The 23,660-nt window shown below is 45.6% G+C and overlaps 2 protein-coding genes across 4 annotated transcripts in view; both read left to right on the top strand.

Moving 5' to 3' along the window:
• The window catches only part of EEF1D (eukaryotic translation elongation factor 1 delta), a 33,148-nt gene extending 10,458 nt beyond the window's left edge, over positions 1-22,690 (top strand). Inside the window, exons 2-9 of one of the 3 annotated variants that reach the window (XM_027859831.1) lie at positions 7,557-7,640; positions 8,764-8,884; positions 10,379-10,450; positions 19,668-19,767; positions 19,887-19,987; positions 20,988-21,224; positions 21,823-22,017; positions 22,596-22,690. In XM_027859831.1, coding sequence (XP_027715632.1) covers positions 8,768-8,884; positions 10,379-10,450; positions 19,668-19,767; positions 19,887-19,987; positions 20,988-21,224; positions 21,823-22,017; positions 22,596-22,634 — 861 coding nt within the window. In that variant the 5' untranslated portion in view covers positions 7,557-7,640; positions 8,764-8,767 and the 3' untranslated portion in view covers positions 22,635-22,690. Of the gene's footprint in view, positions 1-7,556; positions 7,641-8,763; positions 8,885-10,378; positions 10,451-19,667; positions 19,768-19,886; positions 19,988-20,987; positions 21,225-21,822; positions 22,018-22,595 lie in introns of those variants that run through there. The other 2 variants (XM_027859832.1, XM_027859830.1) reach the window with 2 other exon arrangements.
• On the top strand, positions 1,792-7,532 carry LOC114041408. The gene is made up of 2 exons (XM_027859833.1): positions 1,792-4,948; positions 5,702-7,532. Exons 1-2 carry the CDS (start codon positions 3,714-3,716, stop codon positions 5,796-5,798), a joined length of 1,332 nt encoding a protein of 443 aa, XP_027715634.1. The 5' UTR covers positions 1,792-3,713; the 3' UTR covers positions 5,799-7,532.
• Positions 22,691-23,660: the final 970 nt, after the last annotated feature.

Raw genomic sequence — 23,660 nt, 5'->3', positions numbered from 1 at the left:
TTAGTACTCCAGCTCTTTTGGCTGCTTCAGTGCAGAATCAAAACCAAAAAATTTACCTCTTTCACTGATCTACCTACATAATATAATACAGCCCTTGGGCCTAGATATTTGGGCCTGAGCCTCTGTTTCCTTATTCCATGGCTCTTACCCAGACTAACTTGCTGTACCATGTGGTAACACACCTAAAGACCAGTAGAGATGGGCACACTGTAGTCCTCAGCCAGAAATCCAATCACCTCCCCATTTTAGCATCATATATCCTTAGTCCTCCTTGGGTGCCTCCTCCTGGGGGGTACATCTTGAAAACATGTTGTTACTGTAATTACAAATAAGAATCCATGGATATATCAAAATACCAACATTTTCCTCTTGTGGTTTAACAAACCATCAGGGATCTAACAGCCCTTTTAGCATAAAGCAGGAAATCCCCTCAGGTGTCTGGTTTAGTTTCCAGTTTCTGATAGAAGCTTAATGCAATTTAATGCATTTAGTTGTTTTTAATCAAATTCTAAAAGAAAAAGAAGTCACAGTTTTGGAATAGACCCTGCCCAGCCCTGGCCTTTGCCAGGGTTACAAACAGCTGTGTTCTCAAACGTTTGGTCAGAGACTGTAGCTCTAGGCTTACAATGTCCTCTGTGAACCCTGTGAAGGTGACCTTGAGTTCTTAAAGGCTTTGCCAGGAGAAAACATTTGGCTGGCCCTCTCAAGGTGGGCAGGTCTTCAGAATAAGGCCCCCTTTTCATGATGGTCATTGTTGTAGTTATTACCAATCTGGAGAGGCTTATAACCAGAAAGTTGGCCACTACTGGTGCTGAATTTTTTAACCACAGTAAGCTGAAACTGTCTGCAAACACCCAAAGAAGCTATGATTTGGCATCATTGGTTTAAGGACACATACTGACAGTCATAAGTTCTTGAAGTAAGAAGTTGTATGTGTGTATATGAATATATCTTTTTATATTCCTTCATTGTAGTGGCTATTACATTTCAAACCTATATCCTTCCCATGTTGGTCCTTAAGATGTTCCACTGTTTTTTGTTATCTCGTGGGTGCGTATCCCTTGCCCTGATCCCATAGGATCTAGGGGCTTTTACAAAACATCCTCATCCCCCAAATGTTCCAAAGCCAACAATGAAGCAGAGTTAGAAAAAGTGAAATATAGAATACAAGTGCAGAGAGATCCTAAGGCCTTATGGTCTCCTTAGAAAAGAGTACAAATTAACAGTGAAAGGCATTACAGCTCATGCTGCTATATGGGCCCCGAATAAACAAGTTTCCAGGAGTCTGCCTTGGCCAGCCACAGTGAGCTAGACTTTTGGCTTTATGACTGTGAGAGGGTGATGTCACTGTCTTCGTGGGATCACAATGCTCTAGGCTTGTTGTGGGGTGGGGAGGCTTCTAAGGTCAACATTCCCTCTGCCACTTGCTGCTGCCTCCTCCGTCCTTGTCATCCTTACATTGGTGAGTGCCAGGATCTCCAGAGATCAGTGAGAGATAGGGGGCTTTGAGCTTGCTTAGAACTAATCATTTCTTTTGGGGGAATTTTGTTTTTTGAGTTTTTTCATTTTGTTTTGTTTTTAGTTCTTGGTTGACTTAAGTTCATCCTTGCTAGTGTTAAGAAGCTATTCCTTCTCAGTGAGCATTTGCTACTTTCCTCTCTTCTCCCTCAATCTATTTTTCTCCATCTCTCCTTCCCTCTCATTCTTTCATTCTCTCTTTGACTCCCTTCATTTTTTTCTTACTGTTTCTGAGTAAGACCCTTCCTTGCACGTATTTAAGAACAAGTTTTTTAAAACATAGGAGTGGGCCACCCTTCCTAAAAATTGTGATCTGAAGTTTAGGAAGCCTTCTGGATTTGGATAACAAAAGAGCTCTTTCCAGAACTCAAGGGCTGTCCTCCCTCCAGGGGAAATGGAGGCACTGATGACATTGCCCTTTATTGGGAACAAATGGGAAAAGGAAAAGATAGCTACATTCTAAATAGCAGTGGGTATTTAGGGTTAAACTTGTAACAGCCTGGCAACCTAGATGGCTTTCTGCAAGCTCCCTGTGTCTTCTCTCTGAAGAATTGTTCATCTTTGGTTGGCAGGACTTGACGTTTTAGGAAAATCAGTGTATTATTACTCTGGCTCTTCAGTGGAGCCTCAGAGTGTCAACAGGCAATCACAGCATCAAGAGACTTATGTGAAATAACAGCTCTTAACAAGGGCTCTCATGTGCCAGGCATTTCTCCAAAAAAGAAGGCCCAGGAAACAGCATGCAAATGGGCACAGAGACCTAAAAGGAAACAGGTGTAGCGGGTTATGGCTAAATTCAGGAATGACTTTTGCCTGCTCTGTAAAGTTACCCAAAGTATAAGTTATGTTTAAACTGACCTTAAGCTTCTCAAGGTATTAAAAAAGCCACCCCTAGCAGAGAAAGCTTGCACACTGTGGGAGTTCATTCAAGTTGGTTTCCCAAAGCATCTTACTGATACATTCTTTCAAAGCAAGTCAGTTCCTTATTCCAGCTTGACCCCTTATAGTTGCAGGAACTTGGTGATTTAATATGTTTCTATCCAACCTTTTACCAAAGTGCCTCCCTTTCCCCTCACAATGTCTCAGAGGGTCAAATAATTGGGTAAAACCTACAACCTGAAATCAGCCACAGCAATAGAGATTTCAGCAACTTGTAAGGTCAGCATTCTGGGAAATTGTATATTTATGTGAGTAATTGCATGTACCAGCAACATCTTTTGTGGTAGCAGCTTGTTGAAATAGAACCATGGAATGTCAGAGCCAAAAGAAAATGACCTTAAAAAGAACCTAATCCAGAATGCTTATTTGTTAGAAGAACCTGATGTCCAGAGAGGGAAACTGAGTCAAAGATGTCAGAGGGAGTCAATGGTTAAAAGTCAGGACTGTGGCCCCGGGACCTTTAGATCCCAGCTTGGCCCTCATTCCACTACCACCAGTATGGATGCCCCTATTAGCCTGATGATCATTATTATTCTTTATTTAGAACTCGGTCTGACTGGAGAGAAAGCAGTTAACCCAATGTGGACTGGCTCAGCAATAGAGTTTGAGCTTCCTTTAGTCAAGTTAAGCTCCCTCTGCTGAGATTGCAGTTACAAAGCATCGTGTTTCTTAAGGTGGTGCTAATTCTCAAGCAGAGCTTTGAGCCTGTACCTAAAAGGTCAGGCTCTCTACATATGTATACACATACACATCTATGCGCAGAAACCCAGCCAGACAGTGACCTTGAATTTGGTGCCTACCCTCACCATTCTAGGCTTCCCTACTGTTACTAGTGTAATAAGAATCATCCTTTCCTATTAGTGAGTTGTTACCAAAGCCCCTGGGCTTCATTTCTTTAAAAGAAAATTGTTTCTCAAGGAGTTCATTAATTCAGACCTCCCTTCTCTCTAACGTTGTTACTCTGAATTAGTCAGGTCTCAGTGTGCTAAATAATTAATATGTGAGATCTGTAAGTATGCTACCAGCTGCCCACTCAGAATCATTTAGAAAGCTGGCCCCTTGATAGAAATGCCTTGCCCATTAAGCAAGGATTTCTTTTTGTGTTTTGTTTGTTTTTTAATCTACTCTTACCAGAGCTTTGTAACGAGGTCGTAATAACTTGTCAAAAGAAACGTCTTAACGTGTATCCTTGGTTTGTTCAGCTATGTTGCAACTACCTTCTTGTGCTTACCTTTTAATGCTGCCTCCTTGAGAAGATGAGGACAAGGAAGCCCTCCTGCCCGCTGGAGACGGTCTGGGAGGATAAGCATAAATATGATGAAGCAGAGCGGCTATTCTACGAACGGGAAGCCACACAGGCCGCTGCAGCCCAGGCCCAGCAGCAACCAGAGGAGGTGGTGAATGGCCTCAGCCAGGATGATTCAGGGGACAGTAGCGGGTGGGACACCAAGAAAGCCAACAACGGGAAGAAGCAAAAGAAGAGGAAGCGTTCACCCAAGAACCACTCATCCCAGGCCAACCTGGCCCTAGTGGGCCTGTCAGCCGACCCAGTTTGGTTTGAAAAGCCACTTTTTGACCAGGCAGAGACATCCTACCGCAAGAAGCTTGCAGATGCAGTAGCTGCACGTGGCCTAGTCCCCGTGGAGGCAGCCACAGCCACTCAGATGCACTCAGCATTCTGGACAGAGAAGGCAGCTCCTCGAGCAGTGGCATCCAAGCCAGGGAAGGCCCTGACGGCACCCTGCACCCACGGGAGCCATGTGGCCTGCCACCATATGGCTTGTGGCGTCTGGGTTAACAAGTTCTATTTTGACCGAGCTGAGATGGCATTTGTGGAGTGGACGCAGGCGTCCACCCCACCACATTCCCTGGACATCTCATCCCCACAGCTTTCACAGGACTCAAGTGTGGCAAGTGGGAGGGGCACCCCAGATGAAGGGTATATGACAGCTGTAACTACTCCTGCCACCCCAGGGCCACCCATTAGAGGCTCATCCTTCACTGCCTGCTGGCCCAGCCCTCCAGCCAATGGTAAACCCCAGCTTTTTAGTCTTCAAGCAATGATGCAGGAGGTATGGTTGGAAAAGCCCCAGTATGATGATGCTGAGAGATGTTTTTATGAAGCCATGTTTGATGGCCACCCACCAGGGAAGGTGAGGCTGCAGGAACGAGGTGGGCCACCTGATGGAGCACGGCGGGGAAGAAAAGATAGACGAAGCAGAAATAACACAAGCAAACGTATTGGTCCAAAGCGGGCAGACCCTGTGCTCTCCAAAGAAGTGGACCCTGCTTTGCCCTACTGGTACTTCTTGCACAAGGATGGTGAACCTCCATGGCTCAGCAAATCAACTTATGACAGTGCTGAATCCCGCCACCATGCTGCTGAGGCCCTCCGAATGTCATGGCGAGCAGAAGCACCTCCAGTCTCGCCAGTCCCTGCCCATCGGCCTGCTTCCCGTGCTGTCCCCTCAGCATCTACACCAAGACCAAAGTAGGAAAAGCTTACTGTATGGTAACAGTTTCTCCCCTTCCTCTCTCACATGTCCCCAGGTCCCACTCGTATTGGATGAAATTTAGTCACGGAATAGGGGGTAGGGAGCGGTCATCAGCCCCTGGTTTGACTTGTTCTCTCCTCATCCTTCTCTCAAGGAATCTCATTTCTAAGAAACTTTAACCCAAGTTGGTTGAAAGAGGGAGAGCAATAGTGGGGAGAATGAGGAATTACTAAGACATATTATGGGCCCTGTGTGTTTTATTGGCTTTGTAATTTGTTTCAGAGTTTTGGGGTTCCCCCCCAAAAAAGTTGCTATGATTTATGCCTCAAAATATATTAACAAGTAAAAACAATCAGTGGGTTTAAATCAAGTCGAAGTAGGATGTCCTGGGAGGTTGGAAGTCCTTTCCCTTAATAGTATTTTCTATAGACACTGTTGGGGAAGCTCAGGATTACATGGTCCTTGTCCTGTGCCAGCTTAAATTCTAGCTGGCACAGAAGGGCTCTGGCAGGGCAGCAGTCCCAGGTAAGTTAACCAGGTGCATGCCCCCTACTGCAGGCTCCTGTGGGGAGGCCAGACCTCATCTTGGAAGGGAAAAGTGAGGTCAGAAACCAAATATGCCTTAGTACCTCTTAAGGTCCTGCTGGGGGAAAACATAGAACTTCCTAATCTTCGATGGAAAAGCTCTAAAATCCCTTTTCCCTAGTCAGACACATGTGTAATCTTTTTTTTTTTTTCTTTACCCACAGAGATAGTAATGTTTTCTATATGCCTGTGCCTTCTGAGCTGAGCGACTTCATGAATTTCCTCTGTGTTCTTTTGAGTGGTGGTGACAGCATTTGTTGAGCAGTATTTTCCAACCCAAACTTGATTGCCGAACAGTAAAACAGCCAGATTTTGTACTGTTGGGCTGGCAGCTTTCTAACCTCAGTATCTCAGGGGAAGGAGACCTTTTGGTTCCTCTCAGTGGAGTAAAAGGGCAGCTGGAGTATGGGAGGAGTGGATTATCGGGAGAAGTAAGAATCTGTTTTGTTTTGTTTTGAATAAAACACACTGGGGGAACAGTAACAATGTTCTCGGGCCCAGAGCTGCCCATGATCATCCAATGCAGTCTAGTTCTTAAGCTGACAGAAGAGGCTAGGTAAGATTTCCCTCTGCTTTAAATAATAACCAGAATCTAAAATCTTGATTACCCAGGGGGAGGTTGGTGATGTCTGTTTCTGAGAGCACTGAGAATGGCGGGGTGGGGACATCAGTCATCAGGCTTTCCTAAGAGACTTCTGTATTTTCAATTCCATTTACATAGTTTGTGGTCTTAAGAGAAGTCTTCCCTTGGGGAACTCTGAGTCTTCTCTGAGGATGTAATCATTAATTTTTTAAGTCTTAAATTGTGCTATAGGTATTGTGCACAGTAATAAGGGTTGAAATAGTCAGCCACAAAAGGTTTTGGAGGAGATAAGATGCTGGTTTGGACCCAGTAAGTGTTGAAGTTTTTGGCTTGAGTTGAGCTTTGCAGTTGTAAATGGAATGGGAATGAATCTAGGAGAGGGATAGTTACACCGGGGACAGACAAGAAACTGAGAGGGATAGTCTAGTTCTAGGATGGTGAGGCCAGTCTTCTGGAGCCTGGCAGGTTCTTGTTGGGGAATAGTTCCGTAAGTTCAGTAAGTCTGTAAGGAGCTTAGGAAACCAGGTAGAAGCACTTAGACTACACATGGAAGAAAACAGGGAGCCATTAAGGGGTTTTGAGCCAGGAGTATGACATGCCTTTTCTGCCTCAGGGGAGCCTAAGGGTTGAGTGTAATAAGTATCCTCCTGTCTCACAGATAGCATTTGTGTTTTGAGCAGGGTTTGAAGCTGATGACCTCTGTGGACCCATCCAAATTCTTTGATTCTTTGATTCTGTGATGAGACCAAAGTTAAGCTTAGTACTGGTGGAGGAATGTATAAAGTCAGGGAGGTAGCTGAGAGTTATTGTGCTAATTGAGGCCTTGAGTCAAAAGGGCCTAGATTAGGCTGGTGGTTGCCAAGTATGGTGCCGTAAAAGGAAAATTCACTGTATTTGATGATAGCACATTGGAGAAGAAAGAAGAATCAAACAAAATACTCTGACATTGTTTTCTATATAAAACTTAATAGAATACTTGGGGAAGGGTGGGGGTATGTCTGTGTGTGTGTGTGTGTGTGTGTGTGTGTGTGTAGGTAGAGGAGGGGCAGGGGGACTCACTGAGGTCAAGAGCAGTGATAGAGCAAGAGGAAGAGAGGTCAGTATGAGTGGGCACTGAGAATGCCACTGGGGCCATTCCATTCACCTAAGGGCATTCCAGTTGTGGTTGGGTGTAGTTTTTCTTTCTAGATTCAGTAGGCTTGGTTGACAAGAATAACTGTCTCTAGAAATTAGATGTATTTGAGTGGGGAGTGGTTCAGCTCTCATCTCTCCTGACCCCCTCCTTATGCTGAGGATGAAACTGAAGCCCAGAGAAGGAAAGAAATCTGCTCAAATTTTTCCATCTGGTTAGTGGCAGGGTTGGGACATTATACCTGCCTGGTAGGTAAGCAGAAAGGTTGTGACAGTATTAGAAGACAAGTTTCCTTCTCTTCTAGGGCTCCTGTTTGTCTTCCCCACTCCCTACCAGAGCAACCAGTGGCGTCCGTCAGTGGGAAGGGAAGGAAAACACCTCTCAGCAGGCAAGTTGGCTTGTGGGGAGCACACTTGACTCTGTACTCACCTTGGGATAGGGAATTCAGAGAAAGGGTTTAAAGAATGAGGACAGCCTGGCCAGACTGCCCTAGCCACAGGAAGGGAATATTAAATGCCATTGAAGTCATTCTGGTCACTTGTGGGCGTTCTGATGTAGTTAGGCATAGCTTTCCTTCCCAGAGATGGTCAGGTTTAGGGGATACTTGGAAGATGAAAAAATGAGAGAAAAGCAGGGTTCTTCTTTCCCTTCACAAGTCTACCAACCCACCCTAACACTGAGGCCTAAGTCGAGTAGAAAACTGGAGAGGTTTTGTAGGCAGGTGCAGTAGAAGTTATCAGGCTGACACAGCAGTCCCCACGCATAATAGCATCTGACTGGAGCGCAGTGTCTACAAGGAGGGAGGACAGTAGTAATCTGCTGACTTCTACCCTAGTCAGATCTGGAGTGTTGGGTTCAGTTAAAAGGGACACATTTAAAGAAGAGTGTTGATAGGCTGGAGTGCTTCTAGGAAAGGGCCACTGGAAAGGGGAGAGGACTGGACCCCATGCCATATGATGGGGGGGGTCATTGAAGAGACCTGGTAATGTTTACCTTGGAAAAGAGAAGACTATCACATTGCAGCTTCTGCATGGCATGAGGCAAGAGCAGTGAGGTGTGGAAGTTGTGGAAAGACTTTGCTATCCTGCTGTAGCTGCCTGAAAATGGGTGGGGCTACCAGAGTGGGTGGCTTCTTGTCAGAGATCTTGTAAAGGGATCCTGTTCCAGTGTGGATTAGACTGGATAATGTTTGAGGTCTTCTCCAGCTCAAGAGTCTGAGAAAAGCATCAGGATGTGAGGCCATTTTGGAGAAGCCCTACCTTCCAAATAACCTGTGACAGCACTTTCTTATTGCTTAGAACTTTTTCTTAGTGTGGTCCATATCTCGGCAGAGGTGGAGTGGAATGAAGAGGGGGAAAGAGGCTGCAGTTTGCTAGGTTCAGAGTTTGGATGGAAATAAATGGAGGAGCTTATTATGATCTGAGCAGCTCACTGGTTGTTCATATCAGGAGATTCATGTAAACTGGTGTCACCTCTAGGTGTGACATTCTTCCTATTTTTTCCCTCTACAGGAAGATGGCAACCAGCTTCCTGGTGCATGAGAAGATCTGGTTTGACAAATTCAAGTATGATGACGCAGAGAGAAAGTTCTATGAGCAGATGAATGGTCCTGTGCCCGTCCCCTCCCGACAGGTATAATAGCTCAGGGCCAGAAGCTGGGATGGAGGAGATTAAAAAGGAGAGGGAGGCTAAAGCATTGGGAGCAGAGCCTCCTGTGCCCTTTTGTACTATAGACCAATCCCCCATCTTCTGCTTTGTGGGAGGAGAGGGCAAGAGGCCCTTAGGGTGCTCCTTGATCCTCATCCTGCCAGATGGTTTTGGCATTGTTGGGGGTGGGAGATTTGCAACCCTAGGATTTCAGAAGTGGCCCCTGCTGCTTAACGCTCTGTGACTTTGGGTAAGTTATTTTCCCTGTAAAGGCTACAGTTTTATCATCTGTGAAATGATTTGGACTAGGTGATCTTACAGCTATAAGTCAGATTTCTGAGGCAGCAGTGGACTGGGGGAGCAGACTTGAGCCATGGGGGTATCCCTGGGCCAGCTGGAGAGAAGTGTTGGTGCCAGACGCAGGACACGTCAAGTTGTATGTCTGGCTGCTCTGTTGGGGAGACAGGTTGGACTCTGGAGGGACTGTGCTGGCCCCAGCAGTGCTGCTTACATCCAGCACCTGACAAGTACACAGTAGGAACTTAATGAATGCTCAGTGGAATCTATGGCATTCTGTTCTTAGCCAAAGCAAATCTCACTTGTGAGCGTGGGACTCTGGGGAGCACAGATAGACAAGGACTGACTGCAGCCACAAATATACTGGAGTCTTCCCTTTGGACAAGTCTGCTGTAGAAGTGGCTCCTGAATGGGAGGGGCCCTGGCCCTTGCTTTGCTTCAGCATACTACTGCATTCTGCCATCTCCCTGGCCCTCTTAGGTGGTTGTGGACTATTGTGAACGTTACCTGGCCTGGGAGTTAATTGGGCAGATCCCCACACTTTGCCTGGTGTAGATCTCACAAGTCAAGCCTCAATGCTTGTTCTCACTGCTATGGGAAGAGAAAGAGGTTGTAGGCTGGTGCTGGCTGGGTTAATGAGACACATGGCTGGTTGGCACTCGCAGAAGGGGGTTTGAAAGTGGATTATGGGACAGCAGATAGGCCCAGGCCTTTGGCCCATTGCCTAGCACCATTGAATAGACCCCACCAGTGAGGAGCTGAGTTGTGGCCTAGAGCCATGCGAGCCAGAGAGGCCCTGCTTGACTTCTCTACCTGCTAGCAGTCATTGTTTTAATATTGGAGAAATGACTGAGACTCCCCCCCAACTAGCTTGGGAATTTCTCTCTCTGGGGTGTTCAGGGTGGGAGGAATGTGGCAATAGGCATACCAGGAAGAACAGGATGAAAAATCACTGTCCAGCAGCTGCTGTCACCTGGTCCTCCAGGCATCAGGGCCAGTATGTTGTCTAGCATTGAATGCTTGCAAAGGGCCTTGAAACTAACCAGAAAAAGAAAACTCACATGGCTCCTGCTTCTTTCCACCAATCAGTTTCTATCTATAACACTTTCATGCCCTGTTTTAGATCTATACTTTTTTCCCCCAAATAAAAACACATGTTGGTTCTTTCTGCACTGTTTGCAGGAGAACGGCGCCAGTGTGATCCTCCGTGACATTGCCAGAGCCAGGGAGAATATCCAGAAATCGCTGGCCGGAGTGAGTACCCTATGCTCGCACCAGCTGGCTGCCTATGGCGTCCTCTTGTGCGCCCGTGCCCACCTGGCTGGCCTCTGCCACCATCTGTTGGAGCTTGGTTTTAAATATTTTTATCATTATTACTTTTTTTTTTTTTTGAAGTAAAGGGAAGGACAAGGTGCAGTATTTTCTATTCTCTGTTAGAGAGGAGGTATATTTATGTCTGGGGAGCTCCACTTCCCCAGGCAGCAAACTGGATTTGAAACACTAAATTTTCACATGCACACACAGATCCCTTCATACCTCACCCTTCCCCCTGACTCTTTGAAATATTTTTCTCTTCACATTCTCTGAGTCTTATCCTAACTGGTTGTGTGGCTTTGTTTCCCTAATGACTTAGGCCTTAGGCTGAGTGTGCTCTGGGCTCTTACTGCTGCTTCCCTGCAGGGCTGGGCTCCCCTTCTCTTTCCCTCTATTCTTCCCCAAAGGCACTGCAGAATGCTGCTACCTTTTCTCTCCTGCCTCCTCCCTGCATAGGAAGGATGTGTGCAAAAAAAAAAAAAAAAGATGGCATCTTTTCTTGGCTGAAAATTGCTGCTTGCCTCTCTGTGGTTTTGTCTTCTTCCTCCTGTGCCTTCTACCTCCAGAAAGAGGAGGAAATTGGATTTATTGAGTCAGTCTTGGGATCAAGCCTGCTGGTGATAATTGGTTCTGTTTTTTAATTTGAGGCCTAGAAAAGGAGGCTTATTTTCCTTTCCTCTTCTGATGTGTGGGTCATTGGGTGATAATTTGCTGCTTTCGTTTTCAGTGTACTTGACATCCCTCTGCTATTTATCAGTTATTTCTTCAGTGAGTCTTGGATGTGGTCCCGTCATGGTTGGGGTAGAAAGGCATAGAGTTTCAAGGAAGAGAATGGTACACAGGGTGTCTCAGCTTGTCTTGCTGTTGTTCAGGCTGGTTAGAGTACTGAATGTGCAATAGTTTTTAAAGAAGGAGTTGCACATAGGTCTGTTTTCCATGTATCTGCATCAAATTCTTTAGGTTACTGCTCCCTGAACAACTAAAAGAAACCCTAGCTGACTGACTAAAGCTGCTATCAGAATCCTGGGTTTTCTTTATCTGACAGGTATCTGCCCCAAGATTAATAATATTTAGCTGTTGTAATAATGTTAACTGTTGTAAAAAGTAATGCCAGTGCTCTATTGAAAAGAAACAGACATAGGGGCAGGTTTAATTGAGGAAATGATGACTTTGGTTTGAGAAGTATTGAGCTTGAAGCACCAGCAAGATATCCAGGTGGAGATGTTCAGCAGAGAAAACACTAAAAGTTCTTTCATTGGGGAAACTTTGAGAAACAAGTATTTTAAAATTCTGTCTTTTCTCCTGGGGTGGCCTCCGGGTAGTTCTGGAGGCCTGGGACCACTCTCTGCCTCTCCCAGAGCTAGGAGCTCCTCTGACCATCTGAAGCTTATGCTTGACCCGTTATATATTTTTCCTCACCATCTCCTAACCAACAGGAGTGGGCCAATGGAAAGAGCACTGAATTTGAGGGACCTGGGTTCAAATGTCAACTCTAGTTATTATTTCCAAAGTAGTATACCTTGGGCAGCTGATTTGGTTCCCTTATCTGTAATCTGGGGGTTTGGGGTGGAATATAGATGATCATTTTTTTCAAGGTCTGCCCTAGCTCAATTTTGTGGTCCTTAGGTGTTAAGAGAATAGGCTTTTTGAAGGAAATGATGTGAGTTGAGCCCAGAAAGATAGAGTATTTGGATAGATGGAACAAGGCTGGATGGGCCTTCCAGACCAGGAAAAGAATAAATAAAAGGCCTTAAGTGGTAATGAGGCGGCAGGTGCTGGGAACTGGTATGACTGGTTCAAAGAGAAGAAATAAACCTGTTGGGATAGAGGATGGATAATTTACAAATGGTGATCAGGCATCCCCTTGTGGTGGTACAAGGCTCTGTCTTTTCAAATCTTTGCCTTCCCTTTTCTCCCTTTTTTTCTGATTGTCCAGAGGCTTCATAAAGTCCTTACCAAGGTCCTGGATCTTCTGTGTCCTTATTTTAATTAATTCTTCATTGTCTACTTCTTAATTTCTTTGAGGGAGGCCTAAATATGATAATCTTGGGGCGCATGGTGGAGGGAGGCTGTCTTTTCTTCAGATACCTGCATGTGTGGTGGGGTGTGTGTGTGTGTATTTAAGTGTGGAGTACAGAGTTCAAATGTAGCCTCATACTCATAAGAGCCAAAAAGAACCCTTGGAGGTCAAGCTAGTCCAGTAGTGTCAAACTCAAGTAGAAAGAATGCCTGCAGGCTGCACATTGACTTAAAAAACCCCACAAATGAACATCTATGTTGTATTTTTATTCATTTTGTTAAACATATCGCAGTTACATTTTAATCTGATTCTGATTTTACTCAGGACTTTGACCCCACTGATCTAGACTGACACCCACCACCACCCATCTCACTTTACAGATGTAGAAACAAGCTCTCTGGCTCAAGAATCATCCTTCATTCCACTGCCTCTCAAAGGTGTTTGGTTTTTAATGAGGTCTCTTTCTAGTCAAACATGAACTGTTTAGGGAGCAAAAGAAGTCTAGACCTTTGCTACTTCTGCTAAGAAATTATCCCTTTGGAATCTTGGGTTTTCCTCTCCCTCCACCCCCATTTCATCCTGGTGTTGCTCCCAATTTTTGCCCTTCCCCTGATAGGATCTGGCCAGGGAGCTAGCTGACTTCAGAGGTCCCTCCTAGGGCTAAATCTCCGATTCTGTGATCCTTTGGTCCTGTTATGTGCCAGCCACTAGAGGTAGAAAGACAGACCAAACGTTTCCTGCCTTCAAGAAGTTATAAAATATATACAGAGGGATTTCCAGGGGGCCCTAGGGCACTAGCAGCCTTTGGAAATTAGATTAGGCTTCTTGTAAGAGGCAGTATTTGAGCTGAACTTTGAAGGAAGCTCTCTGAGACAGAGATGAAGAAGTCGGGCATCCCAGCAAGGGGGACAGTCTGGACAAAGGCACAGAGATAAAGAGATGGGATGCCATGAACAGGGAATAGGAGGTAGGCTCAGTTTGGCTGGAAAGTAGAATGTGTGAAGGAGAGTAATGTGTAACAAACCTGGAAAAGGACAGCAGGATTGAGTGAAGGTTATTGAAGAATGGGGGAGATGTGGTTATTTGTAAGCAGAAAGGAAGGATAGAAAAGGGGGCTGGGGTGTGTGTGTGAGAATTAGAGAGTGAGAGAGCATGATCCAAAGGTATGAACTCCCCCAGTGATCAGGCTACAAGTAGATAATTGTCATTGGTGAGAGCCTGGAGCAAGGGAAGAAGTCTCTGGGGGGGGGGGCCGGGTTCGGAGGTGATTTGTATTCTAGAATTGAGGAGGAGAGATTTCACCATGGGCAGGGTCTTTGGCTGAGAGGGCAGAGGAAAGTACAGGTAGTCTGAGAAAAGATGGTAGGCAGTGAGATCAAGAGTAGAGCAGGGAAGAGTTAAAGGGTTGGTTTGCAGCAGTGACAGACAATAGATATTTGTAACATCATTTTGTAGTGGACCAGGTCAGAACAGTTGTATTCAGTGGAACATTTAGGAGTTAAGAGAAAGTGGTATGGGCTGGTGGGTAACCCAGGATTGGGGTTTGGAAAGGAATGCTTGACAGCTGAACAGAGAGCAAAGGAACTTAAAGGTATAGGATGATGTGAAGTTGAACTGATTAATGTTGAATCAGGATTTTGAAGGGAGAAGAATAAGGTCAGGGCATGGGTGAGAAATGGGAAAAGGAGTGACTGAGGCACTGGAAGGGGTTTTTTTTTGTTGTGTTTTGTTTTTTTTCTTTTTGGTGAGGCAGTTGGTGTTAAATGACTTGCCCAGGGTCACACATCTAGTGAGTGTTATGTATCTGAGGCCAGATTTGAGCTCAGGTCCTCCTGACTCCCGGGCTGGTGCTCTATCCACTTCGACACCTAGCTGCCCCTAGTACTGGAAGTTTTGAGTGAGGACAGAGAATAGATATAAAAAAGGAATGAGGCCAGAGGACAGCTGAAAGGGTGGGTAGCAAGGTGTTAGGCTCACATAAATTTCAGAGTCATGGATTATGGAAGTTATCCCTTGTGAGTGATGACAAGATCGGAAGGGAGGGAAGGGAATAGATGAGCTCCTACTATGTGCCAGGCACTGTGGTAAACATTTTACAATCATTATCTCATAAGATCCTCACAACACCTCTGCAAAGGTAGGCAGGCAGAATTTAAGAGACTTGCCCTGGATCACACAGCTAGTATATGAGACCTCACTGAAATGGATTTTCCTGACTCTGGGCCTACTGCTTTATCTCCTATGCCACCTAGCTATTACCATCCTTATGTCTGTGACCATCCCTGTCTATGGCTGAAGGGAATAGAAGTGCAGGCTGTGAGATCTGAGGAGTTTGAGGAACTGGGAAACAAAATTTCAGTATGTAAATTGAAATACCCAAAGTATAAGAACAAGGGTGGAGAGGAAGATGATAAGGCAGGTTCTGAACTTCTTGAGAAAGAAAGGAGTAAGAACCAAAAAGAGCATTAAAAATAGAATGGTGGGGGAGGGTGGTTTGTTTTTTTTTTTTAATCGGGAGGGAGAATGCCTGGGGGCTGGAGTAGAGAATGGTTATCGGAATCTATACTGGGTAATGTAGCCTCACAGGGGATTATGGAGCATTCCACTCACATTCCAACCTAATCACTGAGTCTCTAATTCCTTCCCTCCCCCAACTAAAAGAACAATAAGGCACTGCAAACAGTTACACATAGTATTCCCATAACCTCAAAAAAATAAGATTAATTCAATTCAACACCCCCCCAGTCAACCAAAAAATAATTTCCTTCAGCTACCCTGTCCCAGTTCTCTGATGTCTCTGTTGTTTAGTGTTCTCCCCTGACTCCTCCCCTTCCTGCCCACTTACTGTGGGCATTCTTCAAGACATTGCCCAACAAACACTAAAATCTTACCACAAAGTGCTTTCTATGAAAAATCAACCAATATTGTAAAAGAAAAAAAAGCATTTATTAAGTGCCTACTATGTGTCTCCATCCACAGCACTAAATCCACTGTGCCATCTACCTGCCTCTAAGTAAAAATCAAATTTCTTCTAGTAACCCAGACTTGTAACTTCAGGGTCAGCTCTATCTCCCCGGTCCTCACTCTAACATTCAAATAGTTGCTAAGCCCATCAAGGATATGTCCCTTTTTACCTCCCAGTGGTTCAAGGGATTCATCACCTCCTAAGTTATTGCAGTAGCTTCTCCTTTCCAGCCTATTCTGTACAATCTATCAGAAAAAGCCTTCCTTTTAAAAATAAAACTCAGTAATTTTCCTTCTACCAGAAGCCTTCAATAGTTCCCCACTGGCTACTGGATTAAATTCTTACTCATGATTCTGTCATTCCAGAGTCCTTTGTGGTATGCTGCTTGCTATAGTCATTGAATCGTATCATTTCAGATTTGGAGGAGGTCTTAGAAGTCATCTAGTCCCACCTGAGCAGGAGCCCCCTCTCCAGCATTCACTTTTAAATCATCTTCCTTAACAAGTACCAATCTAGGGCAATCCATTCCATTTTTGGAAAGCCCTGATTTTCCCTAATTTTTTCTCTAAATTTATGAAAATTTTATTGAACCTGGTTTTTCCCTTTGGAACCTACCAGAATAATTCTGATTGACTTAGAATCTACTTGTCAGGGCTTTGTTTCCCATTACTTCCTATCTGTGCTCCAGCCAAATAAGCCAACTTGTAGTTCTTCTCACCTTGCTTCCTCCTCACTGTCGTTCATGTCCTTCCCTTTGGGTGGAATACACTCCCTTGTCTCCACCTCTGAAACAGCCTGAAGAAGGCAGCCTGGCAGAGCTGAAAACATACAGCACTTTGGACAGAGGAGATGCAGGTCACTTAACCTCCCCCAGCCTCAGCTTGCTTATCTGCAAAGTACCTAGAACACCTGCCTTCACAGAATTATTGTGAGGCTCAAAAAAAAATAGTTTGTGTATAAGTAAAACTAAAATCCTACCTATCCTTTTGAGCTTGTTCTTCTGTGTTTGTTTTTTGGTTGTCCTGATATGTTTTCTATATAAGTATGATGTATAACTATATAAAACTCTATAATTACATATGTGTGTATATGCACATAGTAATTTCAGACCTGCATAGGTTACAGTGACCAGAGAACAGACGCAAATGTACTCTCACACACTCATGTCCATAGCTGCAGAGCATCTGCTATAGAAAGCTAGCCTGGGAGTCAGGATGAGTAGTAGGTTCAAGCCTTGCCTCTCACTTAACCTTTCAATGCCCAAGGCAGCTCTTTAAGAATCTGTTACAGATGAGTTGCTAATGTGCACCAGTGAAATCACACTCAAGCGAAGGCAGATGACAGTACCATACCACCTTGGAGTTCAGAAGATCCTTTTAATTACATCCTTTGGCTGTAGTTTTCATGGTAAAAAAAGAGCCTAAGTGTCTTTTCCTACCATAGCTCTCCCCATGGCTCAGCAATATTTGCAGTCTTTGGCCAGTCCTAGTTATCATCTATCATCAATAATGGCAGTCTGTATTTAGGGAGAAATTTCTCTCAGAGGTGGTAGCTTCTGAAAAGAGCTGGATTCATGCATTGTGAAAGGTTTTTTGTTTTGTTTTGTTTTGTTTTTGGCAAGGCAATTGGGGTTAAGTGACTTGTTCAGAGTCGCACAGCTAGTAAGTATTGTGTCTGAGGCCAGATTTGAACTCAGGTCTTCCTGACTCTGGTTTTATCCACTTCACTACCTAGCTGCCCCTTTGTGAAGGTATTTCTGAGGCCAGAAGTGGGGTGGGGACAGTTTAAGTGTAATTAGCTATAACTGAATTTCATTTGGTCTCTATTCATAAATTATTTCCTTTTTATTTTAAAAAAGAGTGCTTAATAAGAGTTTCAGGAGAAAGAGATCATTGTAGGCCAAGAGGTTATGGAGGGACTCATGGAGGAGAATGGATTTGACCTGTAGAAGAATGGGCAGGACCTCTAGAGCAGAGGAAGGCCTTTCTACTGGATGGAATGACCTAAACGTGAATGTGGTGTTCAGAGAGAAACAGATCAGTCTGTCTGCAAAAGAAGGCTTATGTTGGGAGTAAGAGGAGATAGAACTGGCTTATAGCAATGGACCTACCTTCCCTGAACACAAATCACAGCAATATTTGTTGAATTTGTTCCTAGATGGGTGGTTGAAGCAAAGGAGTTTGAAATTTACCCTAGAGGCAATGGAAAACCATTGAAGATTTCTCAGTAATGTGGTGATAATGTTGTGGACCATTGTCAGGGGGAGACTGTAGTTAGTAAGATTGCTCCTTGAGGCTTTCCTTGAATAGGGGAGAGGAATGATCTCCATGAATGAGAAAAGGGACAGAGTAGACATTAGATATTCTCTGGGGCCCAGTGATTGATTACCTTGTCATGCACTGCCCACCCCTCATTCCCCTCTTGCTGTATATATCTTAGAGGAATGGCCAAGGTAGAGCAGGACTCCCATGGCTTCATGTAGCTAGCTACCAAAAAAGAAAAAGTGGTCAGCCAGAATGGAATGTTTGGGCAGAGAGGAAGTTATGGTTCAATGGGATTCCTTGGGGCTAGTCATTCAACTGGGCACAGCAGCCCCTGCCTCTGAATTTGCATGAGTGTGTATTGACCAGATACTTTCGCCCTAGGGAGTCAAGAGCCTGACAGGCTGCTCTAAGCAGCTGTCGGCCTGTGGCTCCGAGTGTGTGTGATTGGCCAGGCTTGTCTTGGTCTCTTTCCCTCACCCTTCCCTTGCCTTTCCTGACCTTCTTCTGTATGAGTCTGTCTCAGCAACCTCTGCTTTGCTTTCTTCCCTGCACCTCTCATCCTTGAATCTTTTTCCCCTCCCACTTTCCAGCTCAGGATGGTGCTGCAAAGTCCCCCTGAGGCTCTGAGCCAGGCTGAACTCGATCCTTTGAGTCATTTCTGGGGAGGGAAGGGAGAGGCCTGCTCACCCTCAAGGGTAGTAGCTCTGGGAGAACACAAGCCAAGGCCGCTGTGGCCCCAGAACTCTGCTGGATGGTGCATAACCTGGTACCCCTAAAGGGGCAGGTGCTTTTCTGATCTTGTGCCCCCAAATTGGCCAGAGTTCAAATCCTCAACTTCCTTGCTTCCTATTCTGTGGCTTTTGTGTCTGTCAGCTTGCTTTGAAAAGAAAAGGGAGGCCAGGGACCCTAACTTTCTCTGATCTGGGGCTTAGTACAAAGCAATAGGGTCTAAACCAGGGATCCCTTTTTTTGTTTTTTTTTTTCCTCCTGTTTCCGTCCTGTCACCCAGATGGAGGTTATATTTTCTATTCTGGGCCAAGGATTGACTAGTCACATCACTAAAACTTTGTATGAAGAGGCCATAGTTGTGAGATGGTTTCCTGACACCCTTCAGCCAGGTCACATGCCGAGTGCGTTGAGAGGAGAAACCAGAGATTTGAGCGATTGATCACATTGCTACCTATAATGGGATGGAGAACCCAGGTCCCCCTTGCTCCCAGCTCCAGATGATAGATGGTCAAGTCTCTACCTATCTGTTTTGGTAAAAATTGGGAAGGCAGTAGTGGACTCTCCTCAGATTGGAGTTTCTGTACCTTCCTTTCTGTCTCCCACTTCCTCAGCTCCTGCAGCTTTCCTCCTTTGGCAGTCAGCTGCATGCTGGGCCTGGAGCTGAGCTTCTCTTTTTTGTGCTGAGCTGAGGCTTCTGCTGTGGTGGGGGCCAGGACTGACTGGGCAGTGGCACACTCCTTTCATTCTAAGGCAGAGATGGCAGACAAGTTGTGGGCAGCTGTAGGAACAGAACCTGGTGTCCACCCTCTCTCTGCCCTTTTGCATCCTGCTCCCAGGCTTGGAGAGAAAAGACCTGTAGAGGGTTGGGTTGTTTTGGGGTTTTTTTTGGGGGGGGGAGGTGCTAGGGAGGGAAGAGGAAAGGGATTTGTAGAAGAGAATATATGAACTAAGAGGAGCCTCTTCGTTCTCAGTGAACTAGCAGAAGACTAAAATGAATTGCCCCTGTCATGATCCTCTGCCTCTGTACATCATCATCTCCTTTCATCACATCTTTCCCTACTCCCCTTTATGGATTGGGGTCCCTGAACCTCAGTCTTTTTCCCACTCGCCCTGCTTCTCTGTGGCCCTAAAAGACTCCCGACCCAACAACTTAGACCCCTTCCCTGTTTCTCGTTACAGAGCGCAAACACCAGCTCTTCCAGTGGTCCCAGCGGGGACCATAGTGAGCTGGTCACCAGGATTTCCAATCTAGAGGCAGAGAACCAGAGCCTTCGAAGTGGTGAGTGCACACCTACGACCTGTGGGTAAAGAAAGCCTGCCATGCCCCTTTGGTCCCATCCTGCTTGAGCGACATTGCTTGGGGATTCCCTCACCCAGTAACTCCCTCTTCTTCTGCAGCGATTCAGGACCTACAGCTCACCATCTCCAAGCTCGAAATCCGGCTGTGTACCCTGGAGAAATGCTCCCCTTCTCATCGCTCCCTGGCTCCTCAGACTCAGGTGAAGCTTTACCTCCCAGCACTGGAAGCTAGTCTTGATCTGACCTGCCCAAGCCTCTGGTGTATATGGCACAGATATAATGCACACAGGCACGCACATGCACACACATCCCCTTCTCCCTTAGGTCTTAGAACAGTCTTCTTAGTCTTTTTAACTGTTTTTCCATCCTTAACCGTCCCAGCATGTACATAGGCTTGTGGACATTGGGTTGGCCATCCTACCACATTCTTCAGCCATGTTTTAGATAAGCACACATAACACAGGTAGACACAGATAAATGTAAAGACACAAGCATGTGTTAAGATAGAAAATTTTCTTTTCACACCAGAGTCAGAGGTATTTTAAATACCTCTTTAAATACTAAATAGGTATTTTAAAGGCCTGGCATGTAGAACTACCTCTTCAGTGAACACATTCTTCTCTCTTTCCTATTCCTCCCTCCGTCTCCTCTGGAAGATGCCTTATTGCCCCCAATCCCCTCTTTCTCACCTCCGTCCTTTACACAGCTGCCCTGGTGATCGAGCCCATATCATTCCCTCCCTCAGTCTGGTGTTCAAAGCCCTACGAACCTCTAGTTTTGTGTCCCACTTCTTCCTTTCATACTTTTCAGCAGTTGGCTCCATACATTTACCCAGACCATTCCCCTCTGCCTCAAGTATACTCCCCCATTTTCACCTTCTCTGGTCTTTCTCTTCCTGCACAGCTTGGCTCAGGTGCTTTCTGAAGCTGTCTTTGACATCCTTTCTGTTGTTAGTGTTCTTTAAAGCAACTCTGTCTCCTTTAATGTATGTTGCATTGAATTGAATTGTGCAAAGATGAGGGGTGACTGAGACAGGGGAGTAGGATCAGATACAAGAAGCAGCCACTGGCTGGAAAAATGGACTTTAGATGGGGATGAAGAAAGTTATTGCATGGATTAACATCTTCCCAGGAACCTTTAGGTTTGTCCCTCAGGGCCCAGCCGAATTTCTGACCTTCTGGTTCACCTTTCCCTGGGCAGCATGTATCCCCTATGCAGAAGGTGGAGCTATCCACCACATCACCCACTAAGAAGGCGGCCACCCCAGCAGAGGATGATGAGGAAGATGATGATATTGACTTGTTTGGTAGTGATGATGAGGAAGAAGACAAGGAAGCAGCCAGGCTTCGGGAGGAACGGCTTCGGCAGTATGCAGAGAAGAAGGCCAAGAAGCCAGGGCTGATTGCAAAGTCTTCCATCCTCCTAGATGTCAAGCCTGTGAGTAGGGACTGGGGTTGGGTGAAGGAAGGGAGTAGAACAGGAGGAGTTGCTTGGACCCTGGCACTCTCACATGATGTTCTGTGAACCGCCCCCTCTGTTGGAAGGAAAGGAGCTAGGAGGCAAGTCTTCCCACTAGGAGATCTGATTCTCAGCCCTAGCTCTGCCACAGAAATGCTGTGTGACCCTAGACAAGTCATATCTATTTTTTGAACCTTCTTTTTTGCTGTAAATTGTAGAGCAGTGACAGTCTTCTTCAGCTGGTATGAGGGTAAAATGAGAGTGTGGATTCGAAGTCTAAAGTATTTGTCCTCATGAGAAGGAAGATGATTACTTTGTGGGGGTGGGGCATGGGGGGAGCTACGGGGAGCCTTGCTTTTATAAGGATGCATGGAAATCCATGTTCTTTGGCAAAAGTTTTTTTTTTTTAACAATAATATCCTTTTTATCTCTAAAATCGTGTTTGGTTTTGGTCATACAGTTTGGCACATTTGTGATGATAAGACCCTGGGGGCAGGGGCATGGGGGCATGACAATGGTTTGGTACTCTAGCCAGGCCTGTAGGGCCCAGCTAACCCTTTCCCTGATTTCTCCCAAGTGGGATGATGAAACCGACATGGCAAAGTTGGAGGAGTGTGTCCGTTCCATCCAGCTGGATGGACTGGTCTGGGGAGGCTCCAAGCTGGTGCCTGTGGGCTATGGCATTCGGAAGCTGCAGATCCAGTGTGTGGTAGAGGATGACAAGGTGGGCACGGACATCCTGGAGGAGGAGATCACCAAGTTCGAAGATTATGTAAGTTCCTCGGGGAAGCCTGTGGCTTCTGGGCATGTCACATGTGTGTCCGTGGACAAGGCACTGAACTTGGAGAGCTGTATTTGGAGTCATGGGAACTAAGTTTGATTCCCAGCTCTGCCGGTTACTCCCTTTATGGCACTGGGGCCTCTAACCTCTTTGGCCCTCACTTTCCTCGTCTGTAAAATGAGGGGTTTAGCCTAGATAACCTCCAGGGTACTGTCCAGCTCTAATCTGTGAGCCTGCGTCCAGTAGTCTTATTTAGAGCCAGCTTGCACAGGAAGTGCTTCCTGATGCACTGGGTTCCTAGTGCCAATTCTCCCACCAACCTCGAGCAACTCATTTCCCTGAATGTTGCCTCAGTTTCCCAATATGTAATATGAGGTGATTGGAATTAAAAGCCAACTAAGGATTGGTCTGTAAGGCCTCTTGCCCTAGATTGGCTTGATAATTGGTTGGATTTCCCTAGGTGTGAGGGATAAAAGAGTGGTGGATAAGAAGGGTGAATGAGAGTACAAGATTGCAAGCGGTTCATTGGTCATCGTTCTAATTTGTTCCCTCTGTCCTCCCATTTGCAGGTGCAGAGCGTTGACATCGCTGCTTTCAATAAGATCTAAAAGGCCCCTGAATGTGTGTGAATCTGTAACCAAAATAAAGGCTGAGATTTGAGGTGCTTGAGCCTGTTCTGGACTGGGGTCTCTAGGGAGGGAGGTGGAAAGGGCGTTCCAGAGAGGCTTCAGTTGGATTCGGGATGGTAGAGTGTGGCCTCTCTTGTGGCTAGTCCTCTGAGCCACTGACCAGACACCAGCATTTTCCACCCTGTCAGGGCACAGCAGTCCTGGACCAGGTCAGAGGCCGTAGGGTGTGGAGCTTTGAAAGTGAATAAATGTAGAAAAATGGCCTCATTCACTTAAAATACAGTGACTTTCCTAAAGCCTCAGGAATTGAGGGGCAGGAGATGTGCCTGGCAACAAGTGGGGAACCTGGGGCCTGGGACTGGACAAGAGCCCTTCTGGGAGGCTGGGAGAGTGAAATGCCCCAGTTTGGGGGGGCGGGGTGTCCGTCTAACCTGTATTTCAGTATAATTGGTGTCCTTTGTGATTTTATATATGTTTTATGCATTTTAAAATAGTGTTTTTGAGAGGTGGGGAGGGGAGGACCATAGGCTTCACCAGATTGCCAGAGGGGTCCATGTCACCAAGAAGATCCCTGGTCTAGTGGAATAACAAGAGTCTGAGTTGGAAGGTTCCTTCCCTCTCTCCTCTTTCTCCTGTACACTCATTCCTGACGGAAGGCTGACCAGAGCAGAGGACAGCAGGGTCATCCCTTCTCTCTTTTTTTCTATTTTAATGAAGTTTTTATTGATACTGTTTTTAATTTAGTATTTTATTTTTCCCCAGTTACATGTAAAAACAATTTTTAACATTCATTTTTTTTAAACCTTTGAGTTCCAAATTTTCTCCCTTCCCATCCCCCAGAAGGCAAGCAATTCGATATAGCTTATACATGTGTAGTCACGCCAGACACATTCCTTCTTTCACTCTCCACACTAGCTTTGTCTTAAGATAGCCTGCCTGCCTAGTTTCATGACTGCTTTGGAAACAGACCTTCCACACATAGGATCAGTGGTTCATAGATTTAGA

The sequence above is a fragment of the Vombatus ursinus genome, unplaced genomic scaffold, assembly GCF_900497805.2.
Source record: "Vombatus ursinus unplaced genomic scaffold, bare-nosed wombat genome assembly UNPS02014173.1, whole genome shotgun sequence".
Lineage (NCBI taxonomy): Eukaryota > Metazoa > Chordata > Mammalia > Diprotodontia > Vombatidae > Vombatus > Vombatus ursinus.
The sequence above is the reverse complement of the archived record's forward strand: the minus strand, read 5'-3'. Positions and strand labels throughout refer to the sequence as shown.